The sequence below is a fragment of the Phocoena sinus genome, chromosome 20 (genome assembly GCF_008692025.1).
Source record: "Phocoena sinus isolate mPhoSin1 chromosome 20, mPhoSin1.pri, whole genome shotgun sequence".
Classification (NCBI taxonomy): Eukaryota; Metazoa; Chordata; class Mammalia; order Artiodactyla; family Phocoenidae; genus Phocoena; species Phocoena sinus.
In genome coordinates, this window is record NC_045782.1 from 7,063,787 (window position 1) to 7,085,872 (window position 22,086).

The following is a 22,086-nucleotide window of genomic DNA, read 5'->3' on the forward strand; positions in this document are numbered from 1 at the left end:
GGCGGGGATGGGTAGTTTCGGGGGTGAGGGTGGGTGAGTTGCAACATGAAATGGGGTGATTGGGGTGGCCTCACTGAGAAGGTGACATTTGACCAAAGTCGAGGAGACCTGGGACTTTGAAGTCCCTCCCTGGGAGGAAGCCTGGCAGGTAGCTGGGGGAAGCATGCTCCAGGCAGAGGAGGTAGCCCCTTTAAGGGCCGGAGGCACCTAATTGTTTGAGGCCAGTGTGGCTGGAGGGCGGGGCGGGCAGACTCCGCAGAGCTTGGAAGGCCTTGCAAGGCCTATGACTTTTACTCTGGGGGCGTGGGGTGGTCCAAGCCGGGTAGCGGGTGCAGCCTAATTTCCTTGCTGTGGGGCTCGCTAGGGGGTCAGGGGACCAGGGCAGCCATAACTCGGGAAGAGGGGATGGTGCCTGCAGGGGTGGCCACGTGGAGGCGAGAATGCTCAGGTTCTGGACGAGCCTTGAAAGTGGAGCCAGCACGATTTCGAGCCAGAGTGAAGTGGGGTGTGACGGAAACAGAGGCGCTGGTGATGACGCCGAGGATGTCGGTCCAAGCAACCCAAAGGATGGATCGCTATTTACCGCAATGGGGACGCCCTTGGGAGGGGCGTTCCTTCCCATTCTCGGCCTCCCACCCGCCCTCTCCAAATCCCCTTACCTCTCTGCTTCCTGGCCGGGGTCGAAGGGTCCGCTTGCCGTTCGGCTCACGCAGGGGAAGGTAGAGGAACGGGATGGGAGCTGGGGGACTCCCAGCTTGGGGTGGGACAGGGCCAGCCTCTGGGAAGAGCCTGTGTCTTTCAGTGAAGGCCAGGCCGGGAGGGGGAGACACAGAGTCACTGGCCGGAGACGAGGCCTTCTCCCCAGTGGTCTTAGGGGTTCGGGGAGAGTTTATGGCCCCGGCTCAGACTTAACAAATCCGTTCACAATACATCATCCCCAACAACTTGTTTGGCTAAGGAGCATAAACTCTCCCTCTGATAGAAGATGTTTATTCAGGTTTTCAAACAAACCTCCAGGTCATGACCCCTCTCTCGGCAGCATCAACACAGCTGCCTGTGGTCCCCTCCCACGGTTGGGCCCCTCCTGGGCACAGCAACCTGAAGAATGTGAACAGTACCTGCTCCTTCCTCCTTGCCCTCGGGAAGGGCAGAGGGACTGGGGGAGCTCTGGCTGCCTTCTGTGTTAAGCCGGGGCCCTGCCTCCTTACCCGCCTCTTCCGTCGTCATGGCAACCCAGGTCCTCACCTTCAGAAATGCAGCTTCCTGACCCCTCTGCTCAGGCCTCCTTGAGAAAGGAGGCGGCTGTAATGTCTTGAAAAGAGCCCTCGGTGGGGAGGCCGCCCTGGGCTTTCCTCCTGGCTTCGCCATTTGGCAGCTGTGTGACACAGGCAGGTGACATCCTTTTGGAGCTTGGTTTCTTCCTGTGACATCCGCCTCGCCTCACCTGCAGTCTCGGTGTGGATACCCAGGAGGCACTTCTAATCACCTCCCATGCCAGGTTCAGAGGCCAGGGTGAAGGCCTGTGGCCTCACTTTCATGGCCTGGGTTTTGTTTGTTTGTTTTTGAGTTCAGTGACTGTCCTGTTTCCAACTGCTCTGGAGAACAAATGCTGCAAGACAGTGAAAGTCTAGATAAAGAGAAAGGGCTCCTTTGAAGAAATGATATGCTGTCACAAACTGATGGGGAAAAAATAATGACACATACACACACACCCCATCCCCTAACCTTAAGGCCTCCTGAGAAACACTCTGGACCCGCAGTGGGTGGGGTGGTCAGGAGGGATAGGTCAGCACATCTGTGCCTGAACTTCCGGGTCCTTTCCGAGCAACACCAGGGGAGGCTGGCAGGTGGCTCTCTCCCAGCAGCGGGGACCTGCTTTCCCCTGCCATTAGCCTGTTACGAAATAGGATAAAAACCCCAACTCACCCGCCTAGACGCTGTGGGCTTTATAGTTACCAGCCCTGGACAAAGAAGAGACATCTCTCCCATCCAAGACGGCGATTCTGGGGTTCCAGGCGTTATGCTCAGCCAAGCCAGGGCGCCACCGACCTCTCTTTTGGGTGATGAGATTTCAGGTGCAAACCTACTCACGAGGGCTCTTCCCTGTGGCCTGTTCTGGTGACCGAGCTGACCGCAGGGGTGGAAGCCTCCCCTGGTGGAGCTCCCTGTCCCCTGCTTGTCTAGTCACTCACTCAACAAGCATGTTGTCTGCCAGCTCCTGGCACCAGGCTTGGTTGCAAACTGATGACCTGCAGCTGAAACTGAGCCACAGATAAGTTATATTTACCCCACCCTATGTTTTTGAAAATTTGGAAATCAATCTTAAAGTTCGGAAATCGCAAATTTCCAATTTTTCCAAATTGCAATTTTCAAACCTGAAAATCTGATTTCTGGATTTCTTTTGGCTTACCAAAAAATCTAGTAACACCAGGCCATAATCCCATCTGACCACATTCAAATGGAGTCAAACACTGGCAGCCCCTGCCATGCAGGCGTGGGCCTCACCACGCCTACTGCCTCCCTGACCCCCGGCTTCACTCACACACTCCACTTGCTGGCCCCTGTAAGCAGTTTAGTTTTTGACCCCTGTCATAGAAGAGTAATGGCAAAAACTAACATGCGTTCAGCTCTTACTACGTGCCAGGCTCTATTCTAAATGCATTGCACGTATTAACTCGTTTCAGCCTCACAATAACAGTGGGAGAGACGCTATTATCATGCCTGTTCACTCAAAGAATAGTCACTGAGGGCCCAAACCCGCCAGATACCCTTCTGGCGATGGAGATGCAGCGGGCAACAAAACAGATAGAATCCCCGCCCTCATGGCGCTTTCCTTCTGGTGGGATCCCAGGCGGCAGGCAGAATACATAAACAGTAAGTCAGAAGGTGTACCTGCGATCAAGGAAGGGCAGTCAAGCAGGATAAACAGCCTGAGGCGTGCTGACGGTTGGGGGCGCTCTTATTGACAGAATGGTCACTATAGGCCTGGCTGAGAAGGCGACAGACATTTAAGGAAAGCCATGAAGGAGGTGAAAGATTAGGGCAAGAGAATTCTAGGCAGAGAGACGTTAAGAAACGCACCTGGGGTCACACAGCTAGTAAATTGCAAAGCTGAGATTTGAACCTGGGCTGCTTCCAGAGCCTGGCTCCTGACCCCTGCATTACAGGGCCATCCCTGTCGCTGAGACCCTCAGATTTAGGGCAGAAGGCAGGCAGGGAACATCGTTGCTCTTAGAGAGCTAGAGCTGGTGGGGTCAGTTGGCGCAGGGATGGATGAGGGGCAGTGGGAAAGGCCTCGGCTCAAGGCTTTGGCTCTGAAGATTCTGATCACCTGTCCTATCCTCCCAGAAGGCCAAGATGGATTGACCTCCTGCTGTCAGCTCTTTATTTTAATCTCAGGGGGCTTCTGGGAGCTCGTCTCCCCACGCAAGCTCTGGGCCCCTCCTCCCTCCAAGTACAGGGGTGAACCAGCCACAAATCCTCCTAATCCACCAGCATCTCAGGGTGCAACCGCCTCCAGCAGCACCCAGCCAGGCAGCCCGGAGACCCCATTGCTCCCACACACCCACCCACCCAGCGGTGACAGACCGGCTGGGCCCACACCTGCTCACCCATGGGGAACAGCAAAAGCGGAGCCCTGTCCAAGGAGATCCTGGAGGAGCTGCAGCTGAACACCAGGTTCACAGAGGAAGAGCTGAGTACCTGGTACCAGTCCTTCCTGAAGGAGTGCCCCAGTGGCCGCATCACCCGGCAGGAGTTCCAGACCATCTACTCCAAGTTCTTCCCTGACGCCGACCCCAAGGCCTACGCCCAGCACGTGTTCCGCAGCTTTGATGCCAACAGCGATGGCACCTTGGACTTCAAGGAGTATGTCATCGCCCTGCACATGACCAGCATGTGCAAGACCAACCAGAAGCTGGAGTGGGCCTTCTCCCTCTACGATGTAGATGGCAACGGCAGCATCAGCAAGAACGAAGTGCTGGAGATCGTCACGGTCAGTGGCAGCCTCTGCGCTCCCGGCTGAGCTGCACGGGGGCTCACCCGGGATCAGGACCCCCTGCTGCTGCTTCCGCACAGGGGGCCTGGCTGGGGGCGGGGATGGCGGGGGGAGTGGGGCCCCGGCCTTTGGGAGTCAGTGGCTCTGACAGCGTGGTCAGGAGGGGTCTCCAATAGACCAGTATTAATAGAGGGCTGGGTGCGTTCCCACAGCTTCATTTTCCTCCTAAAGAAGAAGAATCTGGGTATTTTCTACTATTTACCTTTATTGTTTCCCCCTTTCCCTCCCACCTTCCTTCCTTTCTTCATTAAAATGTCCTTCAAAACCTTCCACAGGACGTACTCAGATTCTTTCACAAGTCATTATATATATATAAATATAAATATATATATAAATATATATATATATATATATATATATATATATATAGCCACAGGGCTTGTGGGATCTTAGTTCCCCAACCAGGGATTGAACCCAGGGCCATGGCAGTGGAAGCACGGAGTCCTAACCACTGGACCGCCAAGGAAGTCCCTCACAAGTCATTTTTTTTTTTTTTTTTTTTTTTGCTGTACGCGGGCCTCTCACTGCTGTGGCCTCTCCCATTGCGGAGCACAGGCTCCCGACGCACAGGCTCAGCGGCCATGGCTCACAGGCTCCCGACGCACAGGCTCAGTGGCCATGGCTCACGGGCCCAGCCGCTCCGCAGCATGTGGGATCCTCCCGGACCGGGGCACGAACCCGTGTTCCCTGCATCGGCAGGCGGACTCTCAACCACTGCGCCACCAGGGAAGCCCCCTCACAAGTCATTTTAAAGACACGTTTCAAATACATTGGCCCAGGATAAGTATATCCGATAACGATTTTTAGATGTCTGAAAAAGAGTTTCATTTAATATATAAGGAATTCATGCAACTTAGAAACCTACACAAAAGAAAATGAAAATCGCCTTTAGTTTCATTATCCAGAGAAAACTACTGTCAACATATGGGCATATACCTTTCCAGTCTTCTATCTGTAGATTTAAAAATAATTTTAGAACTATGACATGTTCACATACGGTTTTTAGTATACTTTTTTCAGCCACTATTTTATTATGAATGTTTTCAATATCAAACTGTTTTTAATAGCTGCTTAGAATTCCATCTTATGGACATGCCATAAAATTATTTAGCCATCCCTATATTTTTGGGCAATGAAGATGCTTCTGTTTTTTCCTATTATATCATTTCTATTTCCCTCCATTTAGTATCGTTTTACAGGATCTTTTTTTGGCCCCACTACCCCATGCCACTAGCTTTATTTCTCTAATTCCACTCCTGTTAAGAGAGAGAGTATTTTTCATATTTTATATAATTTTTGATGCATTTGCAATCCTGCTTTCATTTGCACAGTTCTTCCACCCTTATTAGGAGAAACCGTAAAGAAAATAGCTAAGCATACAGCTTGTGGTAAGTGGACTCTGCTTGGGCCTCCCATTAGGGGCAGGTGTCTGTGGGAACCTCGCTGGCCTCTGGGCGCTGCCTGTAGAGCAAGCTCCCCTGGATTGGCAGGTGGCCTGGGATGGGGACCACTTCCTCAGAACCACCTAAAGGATGCCAGGCCCAGCAGAGGCCTACAAGTTGGTGCTCCTTCAGGGAAAGGAGGAGTTGGGGGAGGAGAGAAGGAGGGGGGCATCCACAGCTGAGGCTATGCAAGATGATGCCGAGGGCTCCCCTGGTGGCGCAGTGGTTGAGGGTCCGCCTGCCGACGCAGGGGACACGGGTTCGTGCCCCGGTCCGGGAAGATCCCACATGCCGTGGAGCAGCTGGGCCCATGAGCCATGGCCGCTGAGCCTGCACGTCCAGAGCCTGTGCTCCGCAACTGGAGAGGGCACAACAGTGAGAGGCCCGCGTACCACAAAAAAAAAAAAAAAAAAAAAAGATGATGCCGAGCCTCTGCTATTCACCAGGTTCAAGGTCACTGGCCTGGGAGTCAGAAGTTAAGGATTCTAGTCCCAACTACTTCACCACCAAACTGCATGGCGTCGAGAAAACCATACAGTCTCCCAGCGCCCAGGGTGAGAATGCAATTGTTCGTTCTCGGTCCATTCACCAAGGCCCTGACAGTCCGTCCTTGGCGTTAGAAGCGGGGTTGGCCGGCAGCCAGCCACTCCCAGCCTTTAGCCGTCCAGCCTGCACATGGTTCCCTGGCTCAGGACAGATGGAGGAGTTAAGGGAGCCGCTGCACTTCAGCGCCGGGAACCTCTGAGCTCTGAGCGCTGTCAGCAAGGCTGCTGCCCCAGCTGCTGGGTTTGGTTTCCTTGCTTCTCTTGTTACAGCACAGGGAGCTGAAAGGGGGCTTCTAAAGCTGCTGATCTTCCCTCCAGGTTAATTTCACAGGCATTACTGCCCCTGCCTGGCTGGCTCCCCGATGTCTCCAGGGCCTGGTGGAATCCCAGTAACCTGGAGCTGAAAGGGCACATCGAGACCACCTTGTCCCTTTCCCTGATCACAGGTCGGGAGGCACTTCCTTCTTTGCTGGATATTGTCCATCCAACTCCTTTATTAATGAGACTAGAGGAAGGTGAGACGGATCCTTGAGCTTTAGGCTAAATCTCTCTCTGGATCCCTCCCTGAGCAGGAGGGTAACTGAGGGGCTTCCCGAGACCTTCCCCAGCCCCTAGAATGCTCTCCAAGACATTCCAGAATGGGACACGATGCAAGTACAGAGGTTCTAGAACCAAACGTGCCAGGGTTAGAATCTCCACTCTTCTGCTTCTGGCTGGGTGACTCCTAACAAGTTAGTTGACTCAGTTTCTTCCTCTGTGAAATGGGCCAATAACCCCCACCTCATAAACTTGTCATGAGTTTACAGGTAAAAGCGCTTAGAAAAGTGGCGAACGTTAATCACTTGACAGATATCAGCCCTTACAACCAAGGTACCACCTGGACCCAGAAGAAGCCGTTTGATATTCTAAAACTTCTGGGGAGTGGGGTTAAAGGTACCAGTCCCCAAACTGCAGCCTCGGGGCTGCTATGGGATTATCATCAGGAAGTTTCTGATTCTTATTTTCATTTTCTTAATAAGACGAAAGTCATATGTCTACAGGGGCAGGAAACTCAAACAGTGCAGAAAGGGACAAAATAAGAAGAGAAAGCCGTCTTCACCCCTCCCCCACATTCCCTGTCCCTTCTGAGGATCTCAGAAGTACAGATGCCCCTTTCCCACCCCCAGGAACTTGGATTCAGTAGGGCGGGCTGGGGCCTGAGCATCTGAATTTTAACCTCTGCTGTGGTGCATCCTGGTAAGCGACATGGGTTCCCCCAGAATTACTCCCTCTCATGGGTTCTCCCTCTTGATTTGGTGTAGGCTATTTTCAAGATGATCAGTCCTGAGGATGTGAAGTGTCTTCCGGAAGATGAGAACACCCCGGAGAAGCGAGCTGAGAAGATCTGGGGGTTCTTTGGCAAGAAGGATGATGGTGAATTACTTCTCCTTCCTAGCCTTTGATTTCACAGTCATGGGCTGTGTCCTAGAGATCCCAACAAGATTGACCCTTCCGAGTCCAGTGCCCACGCAGGACCGAGGACCCCTCCTCCTGCTGCGGGGCTGTCGGAAGGGCTTCTGTGGGGACTTGCGCAGAATGGTCAGTGGGCAGTTGTGGGACCCCTCTGGAGCTGATGGGAAATGGCACCACATCCCACCGCTCATAAAACTCCATCCCTGCCTGAGATCTCTGGGGGGAGGGGGAAGGCTCTAAATGATGGTGTGCTTTGGAAGAAAAAACATCTTTTGTTATGACAGAGTTAACCCACGTTGAAGGAATTGTAAAACGTCAAGGCAACAGCCCATTAGCAGTTTGTATGCAAACGGCAAGTTTAGAGGCTTTGCAAAGCAAACCACTTTCTTTTCCAACGGAGTGCCTGCTGTTTTTAGACACTTTGGTTTACTTGTTTACAAAAATGCCTTCTGCACGGTTGGGAGAGGGTAAACCTCACTTCAGAATAGTCTGAAAGCAGGGAGTCCCAAGTAAATGGGATCTCAATTTACATGGTTTTTCCTTTAGGAAGTTAGTTTGGGTCCCTTGAGAAGCATGGCCAGATGGGATTAGAGTTCAATTAGATTTCAAGAGATTGATGAGGGGGAAGGCGTATGAGGGAAAATGGGGAGGGGTCTGGAAGAGGCAGGGATAAGCCATCAGACTGCAAAGCAGATGAAACGGTTATGCGCAGAGGCAAGGAAAGCAGGTTGGGTGAGAAAAGTCTTAGACTGCAGTGCCGGGCTAGGACAGTCTTGGCAAAGCTGAGGGGGTGTCCTCAAGCCCCCTTCTTCCAGGAGCTGGCCTGTCTTGGCTCCCTGCGCTGTTCAGTCTGGCTGGGAGCAGCCTGTGGGGAGTACGGCCTTGCATTGTAAGCGGAGATGGATTCCACAACTGGGCAGTGAGGGCTACTGGTGCATGAGGCCCATGTCCAACTCGGGAAAGACACAGGAGAGGGGCTGGTGTCAGATGGGGGCTGCAAGCTTGAATGACCACAGGGGCCGTGATGATGAACGAGAGAGAAGTGGACAGAGGCCCTACTAAGTGATAGATAGGGACTGGCGAACAGTGTGGGGCGTGAGGGCCTATCTGGTCTTACGGCCTCTGGTCAATTGTTGCCACGCTGGAACACAGTGCCACTGGGGCCCCACCATCTGATTTGTTCAAAAGAGAGGCCAGCAATCGAGATTTTTAAAATCCGAAGTGCCTCAATTGATGAAACACTGCATGGTCCAAACACATCTGAGGAACCGGTATTGGCCCCTTTTGTGATCTCTGGGGCAGTCTCTTACCAAGGTTCCCGGGCACAGGCCTGAGCAGGCTGTCAAATAAGGACCCTGCTAGTCTGCAATCTAGGAAGAAGGCAGGTTAGCAACCAGATCTTTGACGTTAGGGCCAGAACTAGGGCGAGGCAAGTGAGGTGCCCTGGCACAAAATTTAAGGAGGCACCCATCCTCAGGTGCCAGCCCTGTGCTCACAGGACCGTAAAAGTGAGAGCCTCCTTAAATTTTGGAGGGTAGGCACCTCCCTTGCCTCACTCAGATGTCACCTCCCCTTTGAGCGCACCTTCTCTTGGATGCAGCCTGGTGGCACCTGACCCCACTGGCTCTTTCACCTGCTTCATGACACCCTTCTGGGTCTGCCATGTGCTGAGTCCCTTGCTCTGCTATGTGCTAAACTGAAAACTGACCCAGGTGAAACTCACAGGGGGCAGTGGTATTGGGAGGCTGAGACAGTACTGCTACCACGTGATTTGTGTTTTCACATGGCCCATCTGGAGACAACGCCTCACTCCTGGGAGGAGTTTCAAGCTATGTGTGAGGCTGATAGAGCAGCTGGGACTACTTCTTCTTTTTTTTTTTTTTATAAATTTATTTATTTTTGGCTGCATTGGTTCTTTGTTGGTGCGCGCGGGCTTTCTCTAGTTGCCGCGAGCGGGGGCTACTATTCATTGCGGTGCCCGGGCTTCTCATGGCAGTGGCTTCACTTGGTTTCAGAGCACGGGCTCTAGGTGCGCGGGCTTCAGTAGTTGTGGCTCCCGGGCACAGACTCAGTAGCTGTGGCGCACGGGCTTAGTTGCTCCGCGGCATGTGGGATCTTCCTGGACCAGGGCTCGAACCCACGTCCCCTGCACTGGCAGGCAGATTCTTAACCACTACACCACCAGGGAAGTCGGCGGCTGGGACTTTAAAACCCAAGTTTCACCATCCTGACCTGCACAGGGAAACAGGCTGGATCCTAATCCAGGAAGGATTAAGGTTGCCGAAAAGGCCTGGAACATAAGCCAACGGCAAAACCTAAATCAGCTCAGCCAGGCTTTATTGAGCACCTACTATGTGCAGGACTATGAGCATAGCCATGAGCAGGAAGGAACAGCTGCCTCGTTCTAGGGTCATTTCTACAGGTGACTGTCTCCCCATCAGACAAACAGTTTCCTGGGCCAGGGGACATTATCTCACTCCTTTCCACGCCACACCCTGCCCTCTGCCCCCTGCAATGACCTCAGCCCCAGACACAGTGACTCTGGCACAGAGGAAGGGCTTAGTGAGTGCATTTCACTGGATAGAACTGAATTCAATAGTTGGGGACAAGGATCTCTCTTGTCCTAAATGGGAAGGTAGATCACAGATGTAGAGACGCCTAGGAAAGGATCACCAGCCAATCAGAAGAGACACAGCACACTTCCTCGAGGCCCGGCAGTGCCTGAACTTAACCCTCTTGTTGCTGGTTCCTGGGGAGGTCCAGGGGTCCTAGGGTGGAGTCAGGGGTGGGGTTACCCTCCGGGGCACTGAGACTCAGTATTTTCAATAATAGATCCATCCGTACTGGGTATGCTGGCCGACGTCAGCTTTATCGCAGCCTATCCTGACTGAAGTAATTTCTTCCCCCCTGTGCACAGATAAACTTACAGAGAAAGAGTTCATCGAGGGAACCCTAGCCAATATGGAAATTCTACGACTGATCCAATTTGAGCCGCAAAAAGTGAAGGAGAAGTTTAAGGAAAAGAAACCCTGACGTCAACTGCTCAGGTCTCCTCCCCGTCCCCCACGCCCCAATGTAAACACGCATGTGCACACGCGCCCCCGGGGCGGGAGAGCCTCCAACCCGCAGCACAGTAACCCCGCAGCACGGCTTCCAGCCAAACGGAAGCGTCTTTAGCAATTCACCAAGTCCCGCCCACTATACCCGCCTGCCTCCCCTCCACCTGCCCGCCAGCCCAGGCTTCCGCAGTAATCCCAGGATTAGGTCACAGGAGGCCCAAATATCCCCACCCCGTACCGTGTAAGCTCCTTTGTGGATTGCTGGGTAAGCAGGTTCCAATAAATGCAAGAGGAGCCGGGAACGTAGCTGACTGGTCATTCTCGAACTGGAAGAAGAAATGATTTCTGTCGGCTCAGCCTCAAAGACAAGGATGTGTCGCAGCCGTAGGCCAGGGTGCGGGGACTGTGGTGCTGAAGGAGAGACAGCACAGCCCTGTTCTCCTGCAACTCAGGGCGCAGAGGAGACCACAGACCTTGAACGAGTCGGTTGAGGTGGTGAGGTTACCATGGAGACACGCAAAGCACTGTGGGAAGACACAATGGGAGGGGCCGACTTGCCCAGAGATGGGGAAGGTGTTCCTGATGAAGAGGGGTTTCAATTAAGACCCAGTGGACTGCCGTGGGGGAGAGGTGGGGGTGGGGAAGCAGTGTGTCTCAGAGACCCTGAGGCAGGAATGAGCGCTTCGAGTTCTAGGGCCCTGAGAAGGCCAGTGTAGCCAGAGAGCAGAGGGAGGGAGAGCGGATTGTGAGGTAAGCCTCCAAAGCAGACAGGGGCCAGCGCATGCAAGGCCTTCCCTGCAGCCCATGGGAGGTGAGGGTGGTGGGTACCGTGTGGGGTTTCAAGTAGGAGGGATTTATGTTTGTAAGAGGACCCTCTGGCAGGGTAGAAATAAATCAGAGGGGCAAGACCGAGGCCTGGAGATCACACTCTTACAGTCGCCCAGGTGGCCTGGGCCAGGGGAACAGCAGTGGGACGAAGAGAATGGGACCTGCTCGGGAGATATTTAGGAGGTAGAATCCACCTGACTGGTACAGAGGGGAGGAGGGAGGAGCAAGGATGGCAGCCAGGTTTGTGGCTTGGGTGCCGGGTGAGTGGTGACGTCATCCACCGAGATGGGAAACACCAGGGAGAGATGCTGGTTTCAGGAGATAATGACAAGTTCAGTTTTGATACGCTGCAAGGTGAAGCGAGATGGCCCTGAGGCCCCTATTTTTAGGGACAAGGAAAAGGAGACGCAGAGACAGCAAGCAGGTCGCCCAGGGTCAGCTAATGAGCAGATGCCAGGCCAGCACTGCCCACTGGCCCACACTGCCTTATGAGAGCTCTAGGGCCTGGAACACCTCGGAGCTCCACTGGCCGGTTCTCCAGAGCATTGTGTTCAGTTTTGAAAGTTCATTTATTCTCCAGGCCTAAGTTCCAAGATGAGGTTAGAAAAATGCAGGACATGCAGATGTCCTGGACACTTGAGCAACCTGTGTGCAACCCTCTGAGGCCGGGGCGTCTCCATCTGCTGGTGTGGGGGGATCACCCCAGCTTTAGCAACAGCAATGGCACAATCACCGCCGCCAGAAAGTGCCGCTCTTTGTGGAGGGTGAACCGGAGAGTCATCATGACACTTACGGATGGAGCGTTTCCTACGGGCCTGGCATCCTGCTGGAGGCTCGGCGTTATTTCACTGATGGAGGTGTTATTATCCCCATAGTGTAGATGAGGACACCAAGGCCACGAAGTAGGAGTTGGATTTGGTGCTCAAACAGGAGTCCCTACCGGGACATGACAGGACAGAGAATTCTGGGATTGCACAGCATCGGAGCTGGAAGTGAGAGGGGGCTCCACAGCATCTGGTCCAGTGGTTCTGGGGGGAGGACAGTAATAACCTGCCCAAGATACCCCTCCAGTATCAGACATAGCGGGCCACCCAGGAGCCATGTGGGAGGGAGATGAAAGACCCAGGGTGGTCTAGGGACAGAACCAAAGGGCTCAATGCCTCACTCCAGTGCTCTTTCCACACACACTGCCCTCCATGACGCACTCTGGTTGATTGGGGTGTGAAGTTGGGAGCTTTTCACTTCTCTCTGAGGTCAAGGTATCCTTGTCACTCGAGTCTAAAAGGATAGACACTGCATAATAACCTTGTTGGTTTGTGGTTCAACAAGAGACATAAAGGGGCCACTGGACCTTCTGTTGGCCAATGGAGGACCCAAGGGTCATAACCTAACTAGCACATCTTCTGTTAGCTTGGGGTGGCAGGGCCACTTGGGCTGGGATCCTGTACAGCTCTAGGGCACCCTGTGGGGAAGATGCTAAGAGAACTTAGAGGCAGTGTAAAGTCCAACTTGACTGAAGAGAAGAGAAGGAGGTAGGGGTGGTAATGAGCTATGTCATCAAGACTCTTCCAGATGCAAGGAACGGAAGACGCAACATCAGTTTCTGTGGCACAAATCTTATTGACTCATGTAACTGAAATTCCAGGAGTAGCACCAACTTTATGGTCAGGCTTAATCCAGGGGCTCCAGCAAGGTCTCAGGGCTCTTTCTCCATCTCCTGGTTCTGCTCGCTGCTGTGGAGTCTCCATTCCCAGCCAGGCTTTTCCCCCAAGAGGGCTACCAGCAGATCCAGGCTTACTTCTTTGTGGTTCCAATTTCAGCAAGAAAGAAAAAATGCTTTCTTTGTCAAGAGTCCCAGGACTGTCTCTCACTGGCTCTGACTGGTTCTGTGTTCATCCCTGACCCAATATCTGGTGCCAGGAGGATGTCATGCTCAGCCTGGCCGAGCAGATTTTCATGCCCATCCTTGGCACTGAGGATGGAGTTGGAATGACTCAAACTTCAAGGACTGAGAGTGGGAGATGTGTGATTTCCAAAAGGAAAATTTTCGTGCTGTTAGTATAAGAGGGGTGGATGGTAAAAATAGATGTCCACTATAGAGACTTTGTGGAGGTCACTTCACATCTCTGAACTTCTGCTTCCTCACGTACATGGAAACTCAAGGGCAGAAACAAACTCGTCAAGAACAATAACCCAAACTGCTCTCACAGGGTCCCAGCCTCTTGTGCAGTGGCCCTTGGGCATTTCTTAGCATCCCCAGGAGGCACCCCAGACAGATTCATCAATAGGTCCCTCGGTGCCAGGTACCATTGCTGCCACCGGTCACATTTCCACCACAGCCAGGGCTACAGTGCTTCTGACGTGTCCCAGCTGTGTGCTGGGCTGCTGGTGTGCTTTCTGGCCTCACCAGCCATCGATGTTTCTAGAAAGTGTCCCAGGTGACTGCAAAGCCAGGATTGAGACCCACGAGGCTGGATCTTTAAGGCAACAGCAAAGTGAATGATCTAGGGAGTGGTCTAGAAGAAGGCAGACACTTGCCTTCCACCCTTTTGACCTCTGACCTCTCTCCGACCTCTCTGCCCACTCTTCTTGCTCCCTGAGACAGTGGGCCACCCAGGTTCCCAGGCTGAATACTGCAGCTCTTTTTTCCCACTTCTGGCCAGGAACAGTGCACCAGATTCTCCAGGGGCAGAGACCTTCAGCTCCAGTGTGAAACCGATGTAAAAGAATTAACAAATCAAATTAAATAAACTTATGTTAATCATTCGAAGAGCAAGTGGCAGTGTGTGTGTGTGTGCCACCCCATGTGTGGGGTGAGCGGAGAGGGCATATTTACAAGTGCTTGAAAAAAAGTTCCCTCTATCAGTGGCCGGGTCCTGGGTAGCTGACCCTCGACAGCATCTGATGCTCCCAAGACGCTTCTGTCTTGTCTCCTTTGATGAACGTGTTCTGAACCTGCTCTGAACTGGCTATGCTGGATACTAGCTGGGAATACGACGCGGCCCAGCTTTCTAGGTGCTAATGGGTTGATGAGAAACGGCAGAGATTTTTGCAGAAAGGAGAAAGTAGGGCATGTATTTTAATGATTGAATTGTGGACAATCTGGACACCAAAAAAACAAACCTTTGCTTTGTTATGTACTTGCCTAATGTCACTGCCTCAGTTTCCCCTGTTGCAGAGCAGAGCCAGGACTGGGGGGAGGGGAAGATGGGCACCGGCCTCAGGTGCAAAATTTAAGGTAAGCGACAAAAAGCTCAGTAATCAAGATAAATATTTTCATGCAATCGTTTAAAAATGAAGATTAATGTTAAAACGTCCATGGTGAGCAAAATATCAAAATTTTACACAGTCAGGACCAGACCCTTTATTTGCATCTCATGGCCTCACTTTCTTCACCCTCACCCCAGCCTTGGTTCCAATAAAATGTCATTTTTTATAAATGGCCCGTGGGCTGTAGCTTTGATTTTTTTTAATATTGCTTTAAAATATTACTTATCTTGACGACTGTGGGTTTTTTAGTACTCTCTTAAATTTCGCACCTGAACTGAGGTCTGCTTGCCTCACCCTGGTCTCTGTCCTGCTGCAAAGTGTCTTTGACAGTGGAGCTGCCAGGTGAAATACAGGATGTGCAGTGGATTTGGATTTCACGTCAAGTATATCCCGTGGGATATACTTAGACGATAATAATATTAGACAAATAATAATATTTGTCCAAAATTCAAATTTAACTGAGAATTGTGGATTTTTAAAACATCTTTATTGGAGTATAATTGCTTTACATTGTTGTGTTAGTTTCTGCTGTATAACAAAGTGAATCAGCTATACGTATACTTATATCCGAATGGTGTATTTTTAATTGCAAAATCTGGCACCCCTACTGGATGAGTATCGTATCGCGCCTCCCCCTAATATAAGGCAGGACTTGGTCCCACAGCATCACACCCCGGCCACCCACGTACACATACATTTTACACACTGTAACTGACACCCTGTTTCCATAGAACGTTCCTCCCTTGACCTTCCTCAGCCTCTTGCCCTACAGTTGCAGCCACTGAGCCTGACCCTAATTGCCTGGGCCCTCCTCAGCCTCCAGAAGCACCAGAAGTGTGTCTGGGCACAACTTACTCCCCACCTGCAGACCGGGTCCACAGCCCCGGCCCCCTCGGTGCCTCCTCGGCGTGTCCAGATCAGCCACAGTCCTCTCATTTCAGCTGGGTCCCCTCCAGCTCTCAGCATCCAATTCCATACGAGGAGTGGGACTCTTATCAGTGGGGGACTCAGGGCCGGGAGAACAGTGGGCAAACCTCCCAGAGCAGAAGGTACAGCCATCCAGGTATCAACGGCAAACGAAAAATGGCAGAGAACGGTAGGCAAGTAAGGCTTGAAGAAGCCAAGCTCAGACAGGCAGGCGGAGCCAGAAAAGTGAGAAAATGACCAACAGCAACTTTCAGAGGGGCCCTGGGTGCTGGGGCCAACCCTCCGAGGAAGGATGGGCTCGTTACAGGTCAAACAGAACTGCTGCTGCCCACGGATGAGAACTGAGATGGAGAGAGGGAGGGAAGACTTGACAAGAGAGGAAGAAGAGAGAAGGGAAGGAGAGGGCTCTGGGAGGGGGCGGAGTGCGGTCCACCCTGTCAGAGGAGGGCAGGCGTGTCACAGCTGAACTGCTGAATGCAGGACTCCGGCGGTCTCTCCCGCCAGCGGCCAGCTCAGGGGGTGCTTCTGGCTGCTGCCCATCCTGCCCCAGGTTTTCAAAATGTGGGCTCGCATCAGAATTACCTGGGATGCTTGTTACACAATTCCCGTCGCCGGCCATCGTCCCAGATGCACCCTCTTAGAATCTCTGCCATGAGTCAGACTCTGCATTTAAAACACTTCGCAGGCGGTCCTTGGACACACTGAACCCGACTTCAGACAGACACCTGTACCATGAAGGGTAAAGGAAGGATAGCGGCTGGCCTCTATTTCATAGCAGACATCTCTCTGTATCCTAGGGCTCCATTCACTCGAATATGGGCCCAGCCCGGAAGGCTGGTGGCGCTCTGGAAAACACACCTGCGGGGGTGATGAGGATGACAGGGCACGCAGAGGCGGTGAGTGTACGCAGCCTCTGTCGCACAGAGCAGGGCAAGCCGGGAAGAGACGTCCAAAGTAGGCGGGGCGACGTCACGTCGGAGTGGGCGGGGTGCGCGGGAAGTGGACTGACTTTGCACCCGCAAGGTCAGCAATGTACAGCTTGGCCGCCTCCTCCCTCGCCCATCTCAGGAGTCTCCAGGGAGCGGAGCCAGAGAGGTGGGCTCCTGCCTACATCTCGCTCTCCTCGAGAATCTCCTCCATGGTGTGGACCAGGGTGAAGTCCCCCTCGCTGCTCTCCGACACGCTGCTGCCCCGGGGCCAGGCTGCGTGGCCTTGGCGGGGCAGGGCGCCCGCCACCCGCAGGCCCTCCTCAGTCGAGTGCAGGAGCTGCCCACCGTGGGGCGAGGGCCGCGCCTTCTGCAGCTTGCCGGAGCCGGTCCCCTCCGAGAGCTTCTTGGGACATTTCTCTAGGAATCGGAAGTTCTTCCCCAGGACCCAGGCTCTGCAGCCCGAGTGGTGGGCTAGCAAAAAGCGGGCCCACTGCTTCCGCAGCTCGGCCTTCACCTGCCAGGTGAGAAGAGGGCGGGGTTACTGCCTGGGAGCCACTGAGTCCAGTGTCCACTCAGCAAATGTGTACTGAATGGCTACTCTGGACCACCCTTGGGAAACCTACCTTCTCACTAGGGGAGACGAACAAAGAGAAGCAAACAAATACATGTGAGCAGAGCAGATGTTAGTGACACCGTGAGGCCTTTAAGCAGGACAGTGGGGTGAGGAGACTAAAATCTGAGATAGGGTGTTCAGAAAAGGACTGGTCGAGGTGACATTTGAAACCTGCCTGGTGGATTATGGGTCCCTGCTTGAAGATACAGAAAAGGCAGCAGTGAGCCAGACGGAAGAGGTTTTGACGTCAAGAGGCTTACATTCTAGCGGAAGGAGACAGAAATCCATATTTACACCTGGGATGGGGGGAGGGGAAGATGAAAGGGAGCCAGAGATTCCACCAACTCCTCAAGTCAGGAGAAAACTGCTCTGGCCTCTTCCCCTCCCCCTTTCAAGCCTCTTTCTGGGGGAGCAGAGAGTTGGTTGGGGGCTCTGCCATAATATTAACAATAAAAATAATCGTTGTTACCATGCATAGGATCTTTACCATGCATCCCTGGGGTATCACTGCAGGGTAGGGACCATTGTTATTCCCATTTTACGGACGAGGAAACTGAGGCTCAAAGAGCCACGGTGACCTGACTAATGCAGATCTCCTAAGTGGGTGAGTCATGGCTTGAATGCAGATTTTTGGACTCCAGAGTTACAGCTGGTAACTGTACGACACTTTGATACTCCCAGTGCGGCTCCAGCGGGGCCATGGTTGGGCTCTGGAAAGAAAACTCATCCCAATACCTTTCCCCATAGGTCTAAGATGCCTGCTGCTCTCTCTACTGGATGTCTGTGGTACCCATTTGTCCCAGGACGTGCTGGTCACTGCACACCCCCCCAAGGCACCATCGTGTAAACCGAACTCTCCAGGGGCAGGAGGATGCCGGCCCCAGCCTCGCAGGGAGCTAGGACGGCAGCATGGAAAACGTACCTCTCCATTGGAAAAGCAATACTGCAAGGCCACAAGTAGTCCCTGGAATGAAAGGAAGAGGTGGCGTGAAGCTTGACTCAGTAGAAGATGTGTCTGACGGTTACTTGGAAAGTCCACAGACCAGCCCTAGTCCTAGTAGCCCCTACGAGAGGCAGGCAGCTACTTGATTGTACTAACTAGAGTGAGTCATAATGATTACATTAACTCGGATTTCCATGTGGTCTCTTCCTACTTTGACACTCACCACCCACATCAGCCTAGGCGTTTGCTTACACGCTCATAGGTCAATGATGATTAAACCCTAAAGGCTCTACATCATTCATTCAATTATATAAATACTGTACAAGGTGACTGTCCCATTTCTATTTGTCCATAGTGGGCAATGGCTAATTGTTTTTGCCTGATTTGCATCCTTTCCTGACCCTCCCCTACTCCCTGGGCTTCTGGCAGGGCTGTCAATCATTTGGTCCTCATGTTCTAGGAGGGCCATCACCACAATAAACAGCCCAAATGGTCATGTGATCCAAGCAGGCCCAATCTCAGTTCTTTTCAGCAGGAAAGAAGAGACAGTTGCACCCTCTTCCCTGCTTTTGCCAACTTTATAGTCAAAGTTAGTCTGGAGACACTCAAGGGCATCTTCCCAGCTACGTGGAGAGCACCCGTCTGAGGATAAAGTCAACATAGAGAAAAGCAGAGGCTGGAGATGGTCAGAGACAGATTTTGATGATATTGTTTGAGTACCTGGATCCAGCTATACCTGATCCTGAAATTTTCATTTTTGTGAGATAGTAAATACCCTTTTCTCGTGTCAGAATATTTCTTCTGAAAAGATAGATCATTTCATGCCTGGGGTTTACCATCACACTTAGACTAAAATACAATGTCCTAACCACAGGAGGAGCTAAGGTGATGTGGCCTTGTGTCTGTGTCACTGACCTCACCTTGTACCACGCTTCCCCTCAGCTACTATATTCCAGCCACACGGACCTTCTGGGTGCCTTCAGCATCTCAAGCTAATGGATTAGGTTGCTGTATAACTAAGTGGATCAAAACAATAAAGATTTATCGTCTCACAGACTTCCTACGGGCCAAGAATCTGGCCATGGCTTAGCTGGGTATTCCCGCTCAGGGTCATTCTTCTGGTTGCAGTCAAGTTGTTGGCTGGAACTTCAGGTATCTGAAGGCTTGACTTGCTTCCAAGACAGCTCACATGCCTGGCAAGTTGGTGCTGGTTGTTGGTAGGAAACCTCCATCTCCCTCCATAGAGCTGCTTGTGTGTCCTCAGGACGTGGCAGCTGGCTTCACCCAGAGGGCGTGACCCAAGGAAGCCAGGCGGAGGCTGCAACCCTTTTTATGTCCTAGCCTCAAGCATCACACGCTTTCATGCCCACAGTACTCTAATGGTCGCACAGGTCAACCCTATTCTGTGTGAGAGGGCACTACTCAAGTCTGTGAAAACCAAGAGGCAAAGATGACCGGGGGGCATGGTGGAGACCGGCTATCAGCTCATTTCTTCCTCGGGTCCCGTTGTCACACTTTCTGTCTTCTGGACCATTCTTTCCTCAAATCTCTGCCTAACTGGCTTCTCAAAATTCAGGTCATAGCTCAAATGTCTCCTGAAAGAGAAGTCTTTCCCCACCACTCAATTTTTGGCAGCCGTTCCAGCCACAATCACAGCTCTCTATTTCATAGTCTTTAGGATATTAATAACCAGCATTGTTCTTCATTTGTCAACCTGGTTATTGTCTGTCCCTCCCCGCCCCCTTCCCCCAACCAGAAGACCACCTTTATCTGGTCTTTTCACTGCCAGATATTGGAAGGGGGTGGGCGTGCTTTCGGCGTGCCAGAAGTCTCACAAATGAGTTGGGTGAAATAGGATTCCTCATCACAAGTGTGTCTTTCACTTCGTCAGGTCCTTGAGTCATGGTTGGAGGGGCATCCTGGAGTCTGGCTGACTCTCATTCTAGATGAAGCGAGTGTGAAGGGGGCGGTCCCACGAACAGACGGCTCTCACTCCGTGTGTCACCACCACTTGGCGGTCTCTCCAAAGACCCCTCGACAGCAGGAGGCTGGTGAAATTCTCTAAGCAATAGGCCCTTGGGAGAGTGAAGGGTCCCCTAAAGCAGCAAGGAAAGGAAGCTGTTGGGTCCAGTGCTAATTTCTATGGTGGAGTCACTAAGATACGACCCGCTGAATTTGCACCTGCACACCTGCCCACCCGTGCTCTCACCTCTGCCTGGCGGGCTGGAGGGGAACAGCGTGGGGGTCTTTAGAAGGTGCGTGGCCTCTGTCCAGGCACAAGCTCCTAAGTGTGTTTCTAGCTCCATCTGCAGAGCTGCTCTGATTCCTCATCTTCCTCGGTGGTGCCTGAGCTCAGGTTGCTGCAGGACCAAACGATCAGTGTGGTAGCTGGTCTCCAGAGATGGCCCCAAGGATTTCTCCCCTCCTGGTAGGCATATGTGACCCTTCACATCAAGAGATGGACCATATCTTCCCTCCCCTTGAATCTGGGATGTGCCTGTGACTCCTTCTACCAGCACAATGTGGTAGAAGTGACATTCTGGGACTTCCGAGCCTTTGCCTTAAGAGGGTTGGAAGCGTCTGCTTCCTCCCTCTTAGAGCACTTGCTCTTGGGATACTCCTAAGGGTCCAGGTGCCATGCTCTGAGATGCACAAGATACGTGGAGAGGCCACATGGAGAACTTAGGTTCCTAATCGATAGCCCCAGCTGAGCTCCCAGCCAACAGCCCATGTCAACGTCCAGCCGTGTGAATGAGCTGTCTTGGATGTTCTGGCCCAAATCAAGCCTTCAGATGTTTGCAGCCCCATTCGAATATGGCATGTATCAAAAGGTTCACCCTGTGAGTCCAGACAGCCCAGCTTACGGAATCATTCGAGATTAATAACGTAGTTTCTGATTCAAGCCATGGAGTTTGGGGGGAGTTTGCTACACAGTAATGGGTGACCCAAACATGCTCCCTTGCCAGGGAGTCTGGTAGGCTAGGATCTGTCCTACAAAGAAATCTGTCCCACAAAGCTCTGCATGAACGTCTTATCTTCAGCTGGCCTTGGGTGTGTGAGATCAGCTGATCAAGGGGTCACATGACCCATCAAGTCCTCAGAGGGAGAAAGGCCACCTTGTTGTTGTTGTTTCTGATTTGGGATTACTTTTTAAAGAAGATTAGGACCAAGCAACACAGGAAACCCCAGTGACTAAACTTTAGCCTTTGAAATCCCCCAAAAGATTGAAGTAAATTAAACATGGTTTCAAAATGAAAACAAGTTACCAGTGGGCGCTCTGTCTCCATTCAAAGCCACATGCAATTCAGCTCTAACAGAAGGTAAAAAGACTGTCCAGTTGCCCCTACCATACCTCAGGCGCTGTCCCCTGGGCCTTTGGTGTGGTGAGTGTGGGGATTCGATGAAATTTATTTTGACCCAAATAAAGCCACTCCAGCCAGTCTCAGCCATCTGAGCCTCCGCAGCTTAGGCTCCAGACATATGAGTGGAGAAGTCATCTAGAAAGTTCAGCCCCAGCAAGCATCCCTGGAGCAGAGGTGAGACATGCCTACTATGTCCTACCTGGATTCTTGACCCCCAGAATCATGAGAAATAATAAAAATTACTGTCGTTTTAATCTGCTAAGTAATGGATGACAGTCGAAGCCATGGATAACCAAAACACCCAGGTACCTGAACCACAGGTGGCCTCCTGTTTCTAGCTTCATCCCACACACACCTATCAAAGTCCCGAGAGCCTCCTGGTCTCTACTCGCTGTTCATTTTGCACAAACTGTGCAGAGAACCCAGCAAAAATAGGCGCTTAATAAAAGGCTTCATGCTGACACGGTGAATATTGATCGTGAGTCACACCAACTATTATAGTGCCGGAAACAAACCACTTTTCCCTTCTTAGTCACCGAGTCACGCTGGCAGGATTAAAGCAACATTTCCATCTCCACACCCTTCTAATGCCAAAGCCGATAAATCCTACTGATAACCAGAGCTCCCTTTCCCTCTTCGGGCTCTCGCAATTTCGAGTG

General features: G+C 52.2%; 2 protein-coding genes across 2 annotated transcripts in view; one reads left to right on the forward strand and one right to left on the reverse strand.

Moving 5' to 3' along the window:
* The first annotated feature begins 1,621 nt into the window (after positions 1-1,621).
* Positions 1,622-10,779, forward strand: RCVRN (recoverin). Its single transcript, XM_032617760.1, has 3 exons — positions 1,622-3,994; positions 7,346-7,457; positions 10,414-10,779. Exons 1-3 carry the CDS (start codon positions 3,614-3,616, stop codon positions 10,527-10,529), a joined length of 609 nt encoding a protein of 202 aa, XP_032473651.1. The 5' UTR covers positions 1,622-3,613; the 3' UTR covers positions 10,530-10,779.
* Positions 10,780-16,687: 5,908 nt separating this feature from the next.
* The window catches only part of GLP2R (glucagon like peptide 2 receptor), a 48,507-nt gene continuing 43,108 nt past the window's right edge, over positions 16,688-22,086 (reverse strand). Inside the window, exons 12-13 of the mRNA XM_032617010.1 lie at positions 18,045-18,086; positions 16,688-17,023 (exon numbers count right to left, since the gene is read on the reverse strand). Coding sequence (XP_032472901.1) covers positions 16,688-17,023; positions 18,045-18,086 — 378 coding nt within the window. The remainder of the gene's footprint in view (positions 17,024-18,044; positions 18,087-22,086) is intronic.